At 49.4% G+C, this 16,937-nt stretch overlaps 1 protein-coding gene across 2 annotated transcripts; it reads left to right on the top strand.

The window, feature by feature from the left end:
- The first annotated feature begins 4,701 nt into the window (after positions 1-4,701).
- On the top strand, positions 4,702-16,237 carry RPA2 (replication protein A2). 2 transcript variants are annotated; one of them, XM_037881894.2, is made up of 9 exons: positions 4,702-5,022; positions 6,564-6,667; positions 8,514-8,615; positions 8,759-8,872; positions 11,751-11,825; positions 13,161-13,274; positions 13,561-13,671; positions 14,134-14,228; positions 15,541-16,237. In XM_037881894.2, the coding sequence occupies exons 1-9, from the start codon at positions 5,007-5,009 to the stop codon at positions 15,623-15,625; spliced, it is 816 nt and encodes a 271-aa protein (XP_037737822.1). In that variant the 5' UTR covers positions 4,702-5,006; the 3' UTR covers positions 15,626-16,237. The 2 variants fall into 2 exon arrangements, with proteins under 2 accessions (XP_037737822.1, XP_037737823.1); XM_037881895.2 differs by lacking the exon at positions 11,751-11,825 and having other exon boundaries at positions 4,864-5,022.
- Positions 16,238-16,937: the final 700 nt, after the last annotated feature.

Genomic DNA, 16,937 nt, shown 5'->3' with positions numbered 1-16,937 from the left:
GTGATCAATGGCTCCATGTCTAGTTGGCAGCTGGTATCAAGTAGAGTGCCCCAAGGGTCAGTCCTGGGGCCGGTTTTGTTCAATATCTTCATTAATGATCTGGAGGATGGTGTGGATTGCACCCTCAACAAGTTTGCAGATGATACTAAACTGGGAGGAGTGGTAGATATGCTGGAGGGTAGGGATAGGATACAGAGGGCCCTAGACAAATTGGAGGATTGGGCCAAAAGAAATCTGATGAGGTTCAACAAGGACAAGTGCAGAGTCCTGCACTTAGGACGGAAGAATCCAATGCATCGCTACAGACTAGGGACCAAATGGCTAGGCAGCAGTTCTGCGGAAAAGGACCTAGGGGTGACAGTGGACGAGAAGCTGGATATGAGTCAACAGTGTGCCCTTGTTGCCAAGAAGGCCAATGGCATTTTGGGATGTATAAGTAGGGGCATTGCCAGCAGATCGAGGGACATGATCGTTCCCCTCTATTCGACATTGGTGAGGCCTCATCTGGAGTACTGTGTCCAGTTTTGGGCCCCACACTACAAGAAGGATGTGGAAAAATTGGAAAGAGTCCAGCAGAGGGCAACAAAAATGATTAGGGGACTGGAACACATGACTTATGAGGAGAGGCTGAGGGAACTGGGGATGTTCAGTCTTCAGAAGAGAAGAATGAGGGGGGATTTGATAGCTGATTTCAACTACGTGAAAGGGGGTTCCAAAGAGGATGGCTCTAGACTGTTCTCAGTGGTAGCAGATGACAGAACAAGGAGTAATGGTCTCAAGTTGCAGTGGGGGAGATTTAGGTTGGATATTAGGAAAAACTTTTTCACCAGGAGGGTGGTGAAGCACTGGAATGGGTTACCTAGGGAGGTGGTGGAATCTCCTTCCCTAGAAGTTTTTAAGGTCAGGCTTGACAAAGCCCTGGCTGGGATGATTTAGTCGGGGATTGGTCCTGCTTTGAGCAGGGGGTTGGACTAGATGACCTCCTGAGGTCCCTTCCAACCCTGATATTCTATGATTCTACAGGTGGCATTCTCCAGGGAGGCCTTCTGGCCTCTTTCGGCTGCTTAAGTCAGCAAAAAGGAGGCACAGTGCAGGGGTGAATTCCCCTCTTGGGGTCTGAATATTTAGCTATCTCAAAGACCTACCTGCAGTGCAGATTTCAGGTGGCCTGTTTGCTCACCTGGTAGCCAGGCTCAGGACACTTAGCTCTTCTCTTCCCTCACACACCACTCCCTTCCCACCTCATCACTTTTGTTGCTTTTCTCAGAATTTGTTCTACTTTCTTGGAACCTTTCTGGGGGCAGGTGCCTGGAACGGCATGCAGAGTTCAGGATGTTGTTGCTCCAGTCCTTCACAGAAACGACATATCACCTCCTTGCTCCATTACATGACCCTTCTGTACAGGTGACACCCAAAATCACAGGAGCTACCACATCCCATTGCCAAGTCCTGCCTAGTTCACCGTGCACTCCTAGTCCAGGGCTCTCGCAACTAGTCCTGCTTCCCAGTTTTCTCCCATCCTTTGCCTGAAATATTTTTCCCCATACATATGAGCTGTATTATTCCAAGTGGAGAGAAATAAATCAGCCAGCAGCCCTACCAAACCCACCACCTCATAGACTGTTCTGATAAATGGCGGGGGGGTTCACTTTTAGGGACACCCAGCCAGCCAATAGCTATAAAGTCCCTCTTAAAAAGAACAGGAGTACTTGTGGCACCTTAGCGACTAACACATTTATTAGACATAAGCTTTCGTGGGCTAAAATCCACTTCATTGGATACATAGAATGGAACATATAGTAAGATTATATATATACACACACACACGCACATACAGAGAAGGTGGAAGTTGCCATACAAACTGTAAGAGACTAATTAATTAAGATGAGCTATTATCAGCAGGAGAAAAAAACTTGCGTAGTGATAATCAGGATGGCCCATTTAGACAGTTGACAAGAAGGTGTGAGGATACTGAGCATAGGGAAATAGATTCAATATGTCTGCAGATACAGACTAACTCGGCTGCTACTCTGAAAGTCCCTCTTTGTAGCTGTTCTCTCATTGCTCTACCTGTAAAGGGTTAAAAAGTCTCACTGCGATGCATAGAAAAAAGGAAGGGAGTGGGCACCTGGCCAAAAGAGCCAATGGGAAGGCCAGAACTTTTTAAAATTGAAACAAGACTCCCCTTTTGTCTGTCTGGGGTTGTTCTCCTGGGGAGAGGCAGACAGGGCAGCTATGCTGTAAGAAACTTTGGTCAGGTATGAAAAATCATCAGTATCATGCCTAGAAACTACTCATTTAAAACCCCAGATGTGTGAGTAGATCAGGAAATGTCTAGGAAGACACGATTATGTTTATTCCTTTTATTTTGTTTTGGCTTGTGGATTCCTCTGTGCTAACCCCAGGTATTTTTGTTTTGCTTGTAACCTTTAAGCTGGGCCTCAAGAAAGTTATTCTTGGTGCTTAATCCTTGTAGTTGCTCTTTTAAAATCCAGCAAGAGCGAGTTCCCAGATGTATTTTTTCTCTTTTTTTAATTAATAAAATTTACCTTTTTGAAGAACACAATTGGATTTTTGTGTCTTAAGAGGTTTGTGCATGTTGTTTAATTAGCTCGTGGCAACAGCTGATTTCTTTCTCAGCTCTTCCCCGGTGGGGGGTGTGTGAAAGGGCTTGAGGGTACCCCACGGGGAGGAATTCCCAAGTGCGCCTTTCTGGGTTCTCAAAAGGGGGTTTCTGCACTTGGGTGGCGGCAGCATCTACCAATCCAAGGTCAGAGAAAAGCTGTGACCTTGGGGGTTTAGTACAAGCCTGGAGTGGCCAGTATTAATTTTTAGAGTCCTTGCGGCCCCCCCCCCTCTGCACTCGAAGTGCCAGAGTGGGGAATCAGCCTCGACAGCCGCACTGGAGGGTCAGTCCACCTGCTGCCCGAGCACCATCCCCCATCTCCTGAGAACACTGTAGAGAGAAGGCCCGTTACCAGTTACACAGCCAGGCTACGCGCCCCCTGCCCTGAACCCTGCTCCCAAATAGCTACATTGAACTCTCCATACAGCTCCAGCACCCGCTCATTGCCAGAATAGCCCCCACCAGCCCACTAGGAGTGGGGGACCGGCAGGAACTGACTGGGCACCATGGTGGGATCTGGGGGATGTCCCCTTCCTCTGTACCCTGATCCAAACGGCTTCTGGGGCTGGATCCCAGAAGGAATTGTTGGGCCGGAGGCCCTCCAAATTCACAAGGGGATGGCATGGAGGGAAGCCCCAAGGAGCAGAGTAACTGCCCCCATATTGCTGAGCTGTGGATCCAAACTCAACAGTTCGGCAGGGCAGTGCTCTCAGGTGAGCCCCCAGGATGCAGTGCATGGGTGCTGCTTCCCAGGGAAAAGTGGGTGCTCCCAGGGGATGTAGCAAGTGGGTGTTGGCTCCCAGGAATGGAGGGTGCTCAGAGGGGCACCCCCAGGAGGCGGCAGGGGGTGGGGGCTCCCGGGGAATGGGGTGCGCTCAGAGGGACACCCCCAGGACGCGGCGAGGGGTGTTGGCTCCCGGGGAATGGGAGGTGCTCAGACGGACGCCCCCAGGACGCAGCGGGGAAGTGGGGGCTCCTGGGGAATGGGGGGTGCTCAGAGGGGCGCCCCCAGGACGCGGCTGGGGGTGGGCCCCCAGGGAATGGAGGGGTGCTCAGAGGGGTGCCCCAGGACGCGGCGGGGGGTGGGGCCCCCGGGGAATCGGGGGTGCTCAGAGGGGCGCCCCCATGACAGGGTGGGGGCTCCCAGGGAATGGGGGGTGCTCAGAGGGGGATCCCCAGGACACAGCGGGGGGATGGGGGCCCCCGGGGAATAGGGGGGTGCTCAAGGGGCACCCCCAGGATGCGGCGGGGGGTGGGGACACCCGGGGAATAGGGGGGTGCTCAGAGGGGCGCCCGCAGGACGCGGCGGGGGGTGGGGACCCCCGGGGAATAGGGGGGTGCTCAGAGGGGCGCCCCCAGGATGCGGCGGGGGGTGGGGGCTCCAGGGGAATGGGGAGGGTGCTCAGAGGGGCGCCCCCAGGACACGGCGGGGGGTGGGGGCCCCCGGGGAATGGGGGGGTGCTCAGAGGGGCGCCCCCAGGACGCGGCGGGGGAGTGGGGGCTCCAGGGGAATGGGGAGGGTGCTCAGAGGGGCGCTCCCAGGACACGGCGGGGGTGGGGGCCCCCCGGGGAATGGGGAGGGTGCTCAAGGGGTCGCCCCCAGGATGCGGCGGGGGTGGGAGCCCCCGGGGAATGGGGGGTGCTCAGAGGGGCGCCCCCAGGACACGGCGGGGGGTGGGGGCCCCCGGGGAATGGGGGGGTGCTCAGAGGGGCGCCCCCAGGACACGGCGGGGGGTGGGGGCCCCCGGGGAATGGGGGGGTGCTCAGAGGGGCGCCCCCAGGACGTGGCGGGGGGTGGGGGCCCCCGGGGAATGGGGGGGTGCTCAGAGGGGCATCCCCAGGACACAGTGGGGGATGGGGGCCCCGGGGAATAGGAGGGGTGCTCAGAGGGGCGCCCCCAGGACGCGGTGGGGGGTGGGGCTCCCGGGGGGGGTAGCCCAAGCTCTCTGGTCCGCAGGGCGTGGGCGGGGGACTCGGCGCCCGGCCCGGTTTCGCGCCGGAGCCGTGTGGCGGGCAGGACGATAGACGACATTAACCCCGAAGCCTAACGACGGCAGGGCAAGGCGACGTCTCGGCCGCCGGGGACCCCGCGGCGCGCCCGGCACGTGGCCAGAGCGCGGGGCGGAGCTTGTCTGGCGGGCCGGAGCGGGCAGCGCCCGCAGCAAAGATGGCGGCGGCGGCTCAGCCGCTCGCCGGGGCCGCAGCGACCGGAAGGAGCGGACTGCGCCTGCGCCACCCCCGCCACGGTGGGAGCCGATTGGCTGGAGCGCTGCGCGCGCTGCGTGTCGGGCTCGCGGCCTGGGTGGCTGCTTGTGGCGCGCAGAGCCGCGGTTTGGGGTAGGAGCCGAGCGTGTCTGGCGGGGAGTCCGCGGCACCCGCCATGTGGAGCAGCCACGGTGAGGCGGGGGAGGGGGTGGTGAGGTGGTGGGGGTATCAGGGCGGTGAGGTGGTGTGGGGGAGGGGTGGGGGCGGGGGTGATGAGGCGGGAGGTATCGGTCGTGTCGTGGGGGAGGGGCGGGGGCGATGGGGGTATCAGCGCGGTGAGGTGGTGTCGGGGGAGGGGCGGGAATGGGGCGATGAGGTGGTGGGGGGTATCAGGGCGGTGAGGTGGTGTCGTGGGGGAGGGGCTGGGGTGATGAGGCGGGGGGGTATCAGGGCGGTGAGGTGGTGTCGTGGGGGAGGGGCGGGGGCTGGGGTGATGAGGCGGGAGGTATCGGTGGTGTCGTGGGGGAGGGGCGGGGGCAATGAGGTGGGGGGTATCAGCGTGGTGAGGTGGTGTCGTGGGGGAGGGGCGGGGGCTGGGGTGATGAGGCGGGAGGTATCGATGGTGAAGTGGTGTCATGGGGGAGGGGTGGGGGCTGGGGTGATGAGGTGCGGGGTATCAGCGTGGTGAGGTGGTGTCATGGGGGAGGGGTAGGGGCTGGGGTGATGAGGTGGGGGGTATCAGCGAGGTGAGGTGGTGTCGTGTGGGAGGGGCGGGGGCGATGGGGGTATCAGGGTGGTGAGGTGATGTCGTGGGGGAGGGGCGGGGTGATGAGGCGGGGGGTGTCAGGGTGGTGAGGTGGTGTGGGGGAGGGGCGGGGGCTGGGGTGATGAGGCGGTGGGGGTATCAGCGCGGTGAGGTGGTGTCGTGGGGGAGGGGCTGGGGCGATGAGGTGGGGGGTATCAGGGTGGTGAGGTGGTGTCGTGGGGGAGGGGCGGGGCGATGAAGCGTGCGAGGAGCTGGCAGGTGAGATGGGGAGGGAATGGGGTGATGAAGCGGGGGAGGAGCTGGCAGGGGGTGATGAGGTTGGGTGGTGGGCTGCAGGAGGGGTGATGTGGCGCAGGTAGTGGGTTCCTCTCTCTCCTGGTTGTGGGGCTGGCAGGCATGTGTCTCTCCCTTGTGAGGTTCCTGTAGATGGCTTAGCCCAGGCTGCTGCTCCTCTCCATGGCCTGCTGCCCGGCATCCCCATGAGCTCAGCGTTCTGGTCCCTTCTCTGAGCTTTGATGGGGTTTGGACTTGGGTGCAGGTTAAAAATACAGGAGGCTGGGGAGCAAGGCTTGGGGGTGGGGGGAGTGTTATCCTCCTGTCTGTCCTGATGGAACCACCTCAGCTCCAATGTGGAGCCTCATGTTATTTATCGGTAGTGCTAGCACTCACTATTTTATCACAAGTTGAATAACATTTGGATCTTTTTTAAAGCTTCGGTATCTGGAGTTATGTGAACATGTGAGAATCTCAGCTTTCCCTCTAGTTGACATGGTTGCTGGAAAAAACCTGAAATTATGACCCCAAAAGCTCAAAAATTATAATGTAAATAAACCCCCCGCAAACTTACTATATTTTGTCTAATTTTAAGCCAATTGCATGACTTTTTTGGGTGTAATTTATGGCTTTTGAGCATTTGGGGTTGGCAGCACTGTGTTATTAACCCTGATTCTTTCCCCTCTCCCCCAGGTGGCTTTGAGAGTGGCTATGGAGGGTCTGCAATTAGTGGGGGATACACACAGTCCCCAGGGGGGTTTGGATCTCCTGCAGCCACCCAGGGAGAAAAGAAACAGGTATGTGGTGCTTCCTAATCCAGATAAGGGTTTGAGAGAATGGGAGAGTTGGATTTAGCCCACAGGTGCCTGGTCATACTGGGGAGGTCCCCTTGGGAGTTTTAGTCTCTACATTCCTGTCATGAGAATGAGAAGGGTTTTCTACACCTTCCCTAGCACAAATTGTGCAGCGTTAGGAACAAACTTCCCAATATAACATTTAATTGGGAAGCAGTGATGGGAGGAGTACAGCCGCCTAGGAGCTACCACTGATTTGTTTTGTGAGTTTGGGCAAGTAATTTATACTCTACTTTGATTTCCCCATGCAGAATAGCTATTTACCCCACTCACAGGATATTGTGGCTTAATTAAACTTCACAGCTGTGCTATAGCTGCAACCATCATTTTATGACTACTGACCTGGTTACACTAAACCTGGCTGAGCTGTGTCCACTCTGCATTTTTACCCCCCCCCCCCCAACAAAAGAATGTATAAAATACTCCTTTGTCTTAACACCTACCATGTTGCCTACTGTGTTTGTATCAGGGAAAACCAGGAGCGCTATCCCATATGTTCTCAGCAGAGGATAATGGAGCATGAAGGACATGCACCTGGACCAATACCAAGAGTGCATAGGAAAAGCTGTAAGGAAGGAAGAGGACAGCCTGTTACACAAACTTAGTTAGGCTGTCCCTTCTATGTAGTAAAAAACAAACCCAGTGTTATCACTTGGTTGAGGAAGACGACCGTGTGCCAGCCTAGGCCACTAGGAAGGGCAGCACATACTTAACTGTTGTGATTCCTAAAAGTATCAATTTGTGAGTGAACTCAAACCATGGTTAGAGCTGCCTGTGGCACTAACTGGTCACAGACTCAGTTAAAAATCATTATGTTGACATGGCCTCAATATTTGTAAATCACTTTGAACATCTCAGTCTCAACATGAGTCAGCAATGCAATGCTGTTGCAAAAAAAGCAAATGCAATTTTAGGCTGCATTAACTGAGGCATAGCATGCAGATCACAGGAGGTGATGGTACTGCTCTACTCAGGGCTAGTTAGGCCTCAGCTGGAGTACTGTGTCCAGTTTTGGTCACCAATGTATAGAAAGCATGTAGAGAAACTGGAAAGGATCCAGAGGCGAGCAGCAAAGATGATCAAAGGGGTGGAGTGCAAGCCGTATAAGAAAAGGCTGAAGAAAGTGGGTATGTTTAGTTAGGGAAAGAGTAAATTGAGGGGGAACATGATAGCAGTCTTCAAATTCTTGAAAGACTGCCATAAAAACGATGAAGAACAGTTGTTCTCTCTTGCCACAGAGGGCAGGACAAGAGGCAATGGGTTCAATCTACAGCATAGCAGATTTAGATTAAATCTCAGGAAAAATTTCTGAACTGTAAGAACAGTAGGACAAGGGAACAGACTGCCTAGGGAGGTTGTAGAAGCTCCTTCACTGGAGGTTTTCAAAAGGAGGCTGGAGCCATCTGCCTTGGATGGTTTAGACAACAAATCCTGCAGGGAGTTAGACTCACTAGATGACCTTTGTGGTCCCTTCTAACGCTATGATTCTAGCAGGACCTTTGGTCTGACCCAGTGGGGCTAGTCTTATAGTCTTATGATCTAAAGTGCTTTGCTGAGAATTAACCACAACAGTGTTACTGGTTTATGCTGACTTCATAAGAAACTTACAGAAGTTATGGAGAGACAGTCTTACTCTTTGGGTAAAAGTGCTTTTAGTACCTAGCTTAAGACTTTAAAAAGTGTATTTCAGTATTTACAATTTGTGGAAAAATAAAATTTCTAGTTTTGTTTTTTCTTTTCAAAGATCAAAAGGTGAAATTTTCAGTCTTCTTTAAATTCTCTTTTGCAGAGATCCCGATCCCAGAATATTGTGCCATGTACAGTGTCTCAGTTACTTGCTGCTGAGCAGATTGATGAGACATTCAAGATCCGAGAAGTAGAGATTTCGCAGGTAAGTGAAAAATGCTGCTGAGTAGGTATTTGTTGTGCAAATGGGTGGGAGAGAAGGTGGTGGTGTGTAAGTGTTAAATCTTAAACTTCTTTGGTCCTAAGTTTTTCCCAAGAAAACTGATCTCAGTTTCTTTTTCAATGCAGGTTGTTATCATGGGGATAATCAGACAGGCAGAGAAAGCACCAACCAACATCCTCTACAAAATAGATGATATGACTGCAGCCCCAATGGATGTCAGACAGTGGGTTGATACTGATGTAAGCACCAGCTGAGGTTTAGCGTTGAGACAATAAGTGTGAATTCTGATACTTTCTTTCCAGGAATGATGGAGGAAATAGTATTTACCTTGTAAATGTAAACTAAGACCATAGTATAGCTGATCAGCAGGACTAGAGACTGATGTCACAAGTTTAAACTCAATTAAATATCTCACTGACTGCTTTTTTTAAACTGAAAAGACACAAAGGCCCAGATTCACATAGGTACTTAGGAACTCATGTCCACCATTTAGGTGCCACTGACATTCTTAAAACTATTGTCCAGCTGCTGCCTAACCCTGTAGGTGCTTATGTTTCCACTGGTGAGCATGTGCAAAGCCACCCAGTCCTGACACTACCCCATGGCTAATGAGCAGCTTGGAGCCCTCGTTCAAGCCAAAACCGCAGAGCAATTCTCAAATTAGGCTTTCCCCCACCTATCTTGCCAGACGAGCCCAGTCTGGCAGGTGTGCTCAGAGTATGTCTAACCCTCACAAAAGACTGGGGGTGGGGAAGGAAGCAAGTGAAGAATGTTCCAGGCTCAGGTGTGTGTGTCTGTCTGTCCCAGAATACCCAGTAGTTAGGTTAGGATGTGGGAGATACAAGTTTGAATCCCCACTTTGCCTGATGTGAAGCAGGAAATTGACCCTGACTTGCCCACTATTGGTTACAACACCCTCCCAGTTATATCTCTGGCTTTTCGTGAAAGGGCTTATCTGACTTGGGGGCCTAACTCCAGGAGAGGGCTCATGGCTGAGGATCCTGAGCGGAGACAGGTGCTTCCCTCTGGGCCATAAGCCCTGCCTCTTTCCTTTGTATTTCACTCTTGGCTGGCTTAGACATCTCCCTGCTCAGCTTACTGGCTTCTGAGAATCCCTGTCTTAGGTGTGTAACTCTCCATATAAGATGTGGGAAGCCTGGGTGTCTAACTCGGGGCTGAGAGTACCACTAAGTAGCAGGGATCTAGGAGTCCATCATTGCAATGCCTGGGCAATTCCTTTGTGAATCTAGTCACGAATGCCTGATCTGATCCCAGATATGTTGAGGTACTTCTTAGTAATACTTCCTTTGAATAGGTCTATTATTGAGCACTGGAAAATTCTCCTTTACCTATTCTACATGTACTTATTGCATGGGAGTTTTTGTGTTCTGAGAACAGAAGAGATCCCCCAGTGGATAATTTGGCTGTATCAAAAGAGACTTGTTATCAGTGCTTTATCTGACCTATGTAAACCTAAAAGAGCATCCCTCTCGCAGGGATATTTAGTGTTCCTGGGGAATTATTCTGTTGCACTCCCAACATTGTAGTATATATCCTTCAGGATGTTGATGATGGGGCAAGGTTCTTAAAGACTGTTGTTCCTTAACCAAACTGCAGAACATGAGCACATCTTCCTCTTCCCCTTCCCTTTTTTAAAAAATAAAAACACTCCTGGTGGCTCTGGAGACTTAGTTTGATTACCTACTGGTGTCATACATGGCTGTGCTTAGGCAAGCCTAAAACATGTACACTGATGAGTTGCTTGTCTTATTCTCACATACACTAAGCCAGTTTGTTCTCAACCAGGGGTATACTTAGCAGTACCAGGCGGTATACCAGCTCATCTAAATATTTGCCTAGTTTTACAACAGGCTACATAAAAAACACTAGTGAAGTCAGTACAAACTAAAATTTCATACAGATAATGATTTGTGTATACTGCTCTGTATGCTATACACTGAATGTTCCAGGCTTGGGGCCGGGGCGGGGGATGTCCATCTGTCCCAGAATACCCAATAGTTAGGACACTTATCCGGGATGTGGGAGATACAATACCCAATAGTTAGGACACTTATCCGGGATGTGGGAGATACAAATTTGAATCCACACTTTGCCTGATTGGGTATAACTGGGAGGGTGTTGTCTCTTTGGCTTTTCATGAGAGGGCTGAAATGTAAGTACAATATTTTTATTCCAATTGAATTATAATTATATGGTAAAAATGATAAAGGAAGCAATTTTTTGGTAATAGTGTGCTGTGACACTTATATTTTTATGTCTGATTTTGTAAGCAAGTAGTTTTTAAGTCAAGTGAAACTTGGGGTATGCGAGACAAATCAGACTCCTGAAAGGGGTACAATAGTCTGGAAAGGTTGAGAGTCACTGTACTAAGCTTATCATTTGAAGAGATGGAATCCCTCTCTATCCTGAAACCACTTTATCTTAAACTAAGACATGTCTCTAGTTTCCTTAGACTCTCCCATACCAATATAGTAATGTAGGCTGGCATTGACTGACACTTAAAAGAGACGTTACAACATATAACTACAGGCAATACCTAGCTAAGATGAGCAAGTTTGAGACAATTAGATGCTGTAAACTTGAAGTGCAATCAGCAGAATGAAAGGCGGTTTTATGTCTTCCCCAAGACCCGCAGTCAATGTATATGGCTGTACAATTGAATCTTCTTGTACAAAACGTTTTTTCTCTCCTGTTGCTGTATGAAAGACCATCGAAATGGGGCAAACTGACTGTATGAAGGACATAGTGTAACTGACTAAACAAAGTGATGTGAAATGCACAATGTAAACAAATAGAGACATGTTTTCTCCTACTGTTTCAGCTACAGTGATCATTAGGGTTACTTGTAACAACAGTAGTTGATTTAGTTGAGGATTGGTCCTGCTTTGAGCAGGGGGTGGACTAGATGGCCTCCTGAGGTCCCTTCCATCCTCGATATTCTATGAGTAGGTAAGAAAACTTCCAAACAGGAATGTGTAGCTTTTTTTAAAAAAGATGGGTGTCTCTCTTTATGTAACTTAATATTGCTAATAACTGAGAAAGGAACTGCAAGGACCAAGAAAATCTTTTCTCCTTTTCTCCCCCCCCCTTTGTAAGGAGGCAGGGAGTGAGAATGTTGTGGTGCCCCCAGGAACATACGTGAAAGTGGCTGGTCATCTTCGATCATTCCAGGTAGAATCCTGTTCTTTACCTGTATGACTACTTCTAAATAGCGAGGCTGAAGTGATTGCTGAAGGCTGGGTGCTCCCTATCTGCTGCTTCTAACAGAGCCTGCTTAGGGATTCTATTGCATCCTGTCTGGGAGCCTGATTGTGTTCCACCCAAGTCTATAGCAGCTCCATTGGCTTCAGTGGGGCTTGATCAAGTCCCTGGTGAAACACAGTTCAGAGGCAACATTTAATTTTAGACAAACCTTGTCACCTACCAGCACAGCCAATGCCTGCCTTCAGGAATCTGTCCCCAGCTTGGTTACTAACTATTCTGCCTTCTTACAAATGTTGCATTAATAGGTGTCCATTCCAGACACCCTGATAACAATTCATATCAACAAACATATTGCCATCCAACATGACATGCACGCGATTCATTTTTATCATAGATTAGTAACTAGTTACACCCACCCTTGCCACTGTATCTGCAATAGTAAACGTAAGGGGAAAATCTCTCCCCTCAAACTGTCCCCTTCTCAAATGCAAGAGAGAGAGGAGAACCTTCAAGTCATGCTGCATGGCTCAACAAGTTGTTTGCTACTGACTAAAGTAATTGGCGCCAATATCTAATCTCTCAGCATCACTTTGACCTCTCATAACGTCGCTCATATGATGCCTTTGTTTGTATGGTAGTAGTTTCCAGAGGCTCCAGTCAGGTTACTGGGGAACCCATTGTGCTAGGCACCACACAAATGTGTGGTTCCTGCCTCAGCAAGACTGCAGCCGAAGAAAGGAGCTGAGCAGTCGTCATTTCAGTAACATAATAAGCACTTATATGGCACTGTACATGTAAAACACAGTACAGATACTAGTTTGCTTGAAAGCAAGCCTCTGCGGTTTTTTTCTCCTCAAACTTCTGACTTAAAAGAAAAGGCACTATTTTGCCCCTCTGTTAATACAACTTTAAAAAGGGGATGAGTTCTATTTCTCTATATAGTATTAACGCTGCTTTTAAATGGGCACTGGTATACTGGACTTTCCAGGATTCTTTCTCTGCTGTGGACAGCCACTGCCACCTTGTCTGTACAGTGCTATTGGGGTGGGGTGGTGATATATCTTTGAGATAAATTACTCCCATGAAGGTCTGTCACATTCATATAATGTGAATCTGTTCCTGGGGAAGTTTCAGATTAGGGCTAACTTCCATAATTTTGTCACTGATTTTATGGAAACAAACACCGTTCCCATCACTGTCCCTCTGCTCTTTAGGGCTGTGGTTGCAATGTGTTTTTGCAGATACATTAAACATGTTCCTAGTGTTGTAATCTCCCCAATTGCTTTTTTTCCTCTCCAAAAGAATAAGAAGAGCCTGGTAGCATTTAAGATCATGCCTCTTGAAGATATGAATGAGTTCACCACACACTTATTGGAAATCGTCAACGCACATATGGTCCTCAGAAAAAGCATCATGGTATGTCCTTGTATCTCTTCTCTGCTCCAGCCCTTATACAGAACAATGTTCCAGGCTGCCTCCATAAGAGGTTCTTGGAGGAAGTGGGGTTTAATGTGGCAGCATAGATAACTTCAGGAAGTAGGGGGTTGCTGTGATCATGATGCAGTCACCCTGGCTTTCCCAGAGAGATTTTTGCCACTGTGGTACAGCCAACCTCCACTAGTCTCTATTTGGGATCACTCTGTCTTATTACTGTGGCCTTGAGGTAGCTTGTGACCACAGCTGTTTTATTCTGTAATTTTAGACAACATCAAAAATGCCTCAGTCTCTGGGCTCCTTTGGAATGGGTGATATGGCAAGCTATGGATGTGGTAGTAGTGTGCCAGTGAATGGACTTACAGCACATCAGAGTCAGGTATGTGTGAACAGTAATTTGCCATTACAGTAATACAGCAGTCGCTGAGTGATGATGAATGCAATGTGATATAGGACAAAATCAAAGATTAGTTATTATATAAAGGTCATATTCTATCCTTCATCTTTTTTGTAACCCTTCCATTGACTGGTGGGAGTTCAGCCATAGCCTGAAGGTAGTAAGTCGTGCTAAACTTATGGCAGACTCATGAGCTGCAACTAGAAATGGAATTCAACTATCCCTGTGGAAGGAATGTCTCTTCAGACTCTCCAGTAATAGGAAAAGTTGCAAGCATTCTGCAAATGGAGGCAATAAATTTGTGCTCAGTAATAGCAACATGCATGGAGTGGAGGCAATGCTGTCTGGAGTTTTTTACCTAAGTCTGTGGGAACATGAAATGGAAGAGTCTGATGTGCTCTTGAGTGTACTGCTAACCATGTCTATAACTTCTTACTTTGTCAGGTGTTAAATTTGATTAAAAGCTGCTCTGATCCAGAAGGCTTGAGCCTGAAGGAGCTGAAATCCCAACTACATAACATCAATATAATAACAATCAAGTAAGTATATAGAGACAAAGGATGTTCTGGAAACCAAAGCTGTCTTCCCTGAACCTACTTAGTAGTACCTGACAAACAGAGAGTGCGATAAAGAAATGCACTGGCTCACTGTAGCATGACTGGTGCTGGGACTCCACATATAGCCTCACTTAACTTGATGGATGGAACAGTAGTGAGTGTTGGGGCAAACATCCCATTAATTCTTTCAGGTCAAGAATCTTTTTCCTCAGCATATCTGTGTAGAATTAATGCTGCATTGCTATCACCAAGGTGTTGGTGGGATACTCACTCTCATCCATTATTTACAATAGAGGTTAATTTGAAAAGACTTCTCTAAAATAGAGGTGTCCTTTTAGCAGGTAGCTGTCACAGAATGACTTCATCTGAGGACTTAATAGGCTTAAAGGTGAATTCCAGAGATCTTGCTAAAAACTCAATTTATCTAGGAAGATTCTCGGAAAGGGATGAGTCTATCCCAGACAGAACAGCACTGTCTTTAAACAGTTTGATATCCTGAAATGTTTACTTACTATGCACTCCCTGGCTCCTCTGCCACAGCAATATTGCACCCCCGGCCCTTCCCTCCCTCCACGTTAACATAGAGCAAGATCCATTATCTTCCCACACTTTCCTTTCACACTGACCAGTTTCTCATGCTTGGTGTCAGCCCAGATCTAAACATTTCTTAAAACTTCAGCAAGATGAGCTGAATAGTTGGGGTTGAGTGGGACGCCGATGAGCTGTATCACCTTGTAATACTGTTTTTACATCTGTGTAAGTTCCTTGTGACTGAAAGTAGTATGGACAGTATGTCTGTTTCTGTTACGTATCTGAATTTGAACCCCATCTTGCATATCCTGGATATCAGGCAGAATTCAGTGAGGTGGACTGGAGGGTAACAGTATGTCTGTTACCCTCTCCTCCCCTGACCCAGCCTCCCTGAGTGTTGGGAAAGTGGTGGGGCTCAGCATGTCATCTTAGATCTTGCCATTTTCCATATCCCATCTCAGATTGCAACAGGTAGCCATAGCTACTTCCTCTAGCTGAACAGTGTTAAGTGGTGTTTTCCTCCCATAGATGGCAGGGGCTGGAAGCTACTGGGTGGGCCACGTAGGCTTGCCCTTGGGAAGGTGTGTGCTCATCCTGAACAACTTTGTTTCCCTTTGACACACGGAGCAACTGGCCTTGCTGTGGAGGAAGGGCTGCTGAGGCATTTGCGTGGGATGCTGGAGGAGAGCAGTGGCAATGATCTGAGGACATGCACCCCAAAAAGAAGCTGTCGATAATGAAATGGTTGTTTTTTCTTCCTCAGGCAAGCGGTTGAATTTCTTAGCAGTGAGGGACACATCTATTCCACTGTGGATGACGATCACTATAAATCTACAGATGCCGAATAAAGGTGCTTCTGAGAGTTGCCCTATCTTGCTGGGTTTGGTTCCATGCAAGCACCAATCTATGCTGTAATTACAGTACTATGTGTACATATCTTAAAGTAGCTCTACCAAGCTTTTCTCTGCAGAAGGTGATCTCTGCTACTGACATCCCTTGAAAGCTGCAGTTACTCTGTGAGCATCCAGAATTCTCAAACCAAGAGCAGCAAAGTAAATGTACAGTATTCCCCTAACCAGACTCAAATAATATAATGAGACAGAGTGACTAAAGCTTAACCAGGTGTTTGGGGGAGAAATGACCTCCGTGTGAAGAACTGGAAGCTTCAGAGCCTTTGTTCATCTAGTATCCGTCTCATACAGCACCACTGGTAAGAAGGGGAGAGAGTGGGTCTGCGCAGCCTTGTCACTGGCAGATTGTTCTGAAATGGCTTCTCAGCTTGGCCAGCCTTCAGCCTGTTTAGTTGATAAAGGTGGGATATTCTTAGACAGCCTGCCAAGGTACAGTGCTTAAGAATAGTTGTCTACTTTCTGCACTTCTTACGTCTATATTTGTATTACAGGATGATCCTGTTAATGAAACTTTTGATATTCCAATAAAGCTTTTTAGTTTGTGATGGATGTGCTTGTGGGCAGTGGTGGATTAATGATTTTGCTGCCCCTAGGCCCTGAAGTAATTGCCCCCCCCGCCCCCCGCAGCTCCCGGCCCCCCCACCACAGCTCACCTCCACTCCACCTCCTCCCCTGAGTGCGCTGCTGGGTCCTGCTCCTCCCTGCTCCCTGCCCGTGCTTGTGCGTGAAACAGCTTTGCGAAGGAGGGAGAAGAGGGGGGAACGCGGCGCGCTCAGGAGAGGAGGTGGGGCCGGGGTGGGAGTTTGGGGAAGGGGACCAATGGGGCAGGGAGGGGGCGGGGAAGGGGTGGAGTTGGGCAGGGCCGGGGGTGGAGGGCGCAAACGGGTGCTGGGGGAAGAAGCCTCTGGCTGCTATTATAAATTTGCCGGCCTAGGCCTTGGCCTTGTTGGCCTAGGCGTTAATACGCCGCTGCTTGTGGGGGGCATTCTCAAAGGTAGAAAAGCTTCCACCTTGATGGAACTTACCCCTGGCATATTCCCTGAACTGAATAAACAGGTTCTGTACTTTCTCCCACTGCAATGGAAAATGCATGAGGCCTTTGGAGTAAACTTTTTTAAAGGGTTAAACTTTCACAAAAACTGTGAACACAGTAGAAAGTTCAGAAACTAAATGTAACACTCCAGGATTTTTGTCTTTATTAAAAACAAAGACAACTTAAAAAGTTCCAATTCTGCTGATGACCCATGTG

The sequence above is a fragment of the Chelonia mydas genome, chromosome 19 (assembly GCF_015237465.2).
Source record: "Chelonia mydas isolate rCheMyd1 chromosome 19, rCheMyd1.pri.v2, whole genome shotgun sequence".
In the NCBI taxonomy this organism is placed as follows: Eukaryota; Metazoa; Chordata; order Testudines; family Cheloniidae; genus Chelonia; species Chelonia mydas.
Note: the sequence above shows the minus strand (reverse complement) of the source record. Positions and strands in the feature narration are given on the sequence as shown.

Excerpts from the sequence above, each read along its gene's own strand:
- RPA2 (XM_037881894.2), top strand. Across the intron at positions 13,275-13,560 it reads TCCTCAGAAAAAGCATCATG|ACAACATCAAAAATGCCTCA; the intron begins GTATGTCCTTGT and ends CTGTAATTTTAG. Across the intron at positions 14,229-15,540 it reads ATCAATATAATAACAATCAA|GCAAGCGGTTGAATTTCTTA; the intron begins GTAAGTATATAG and ends TTTCTTCCTCAG.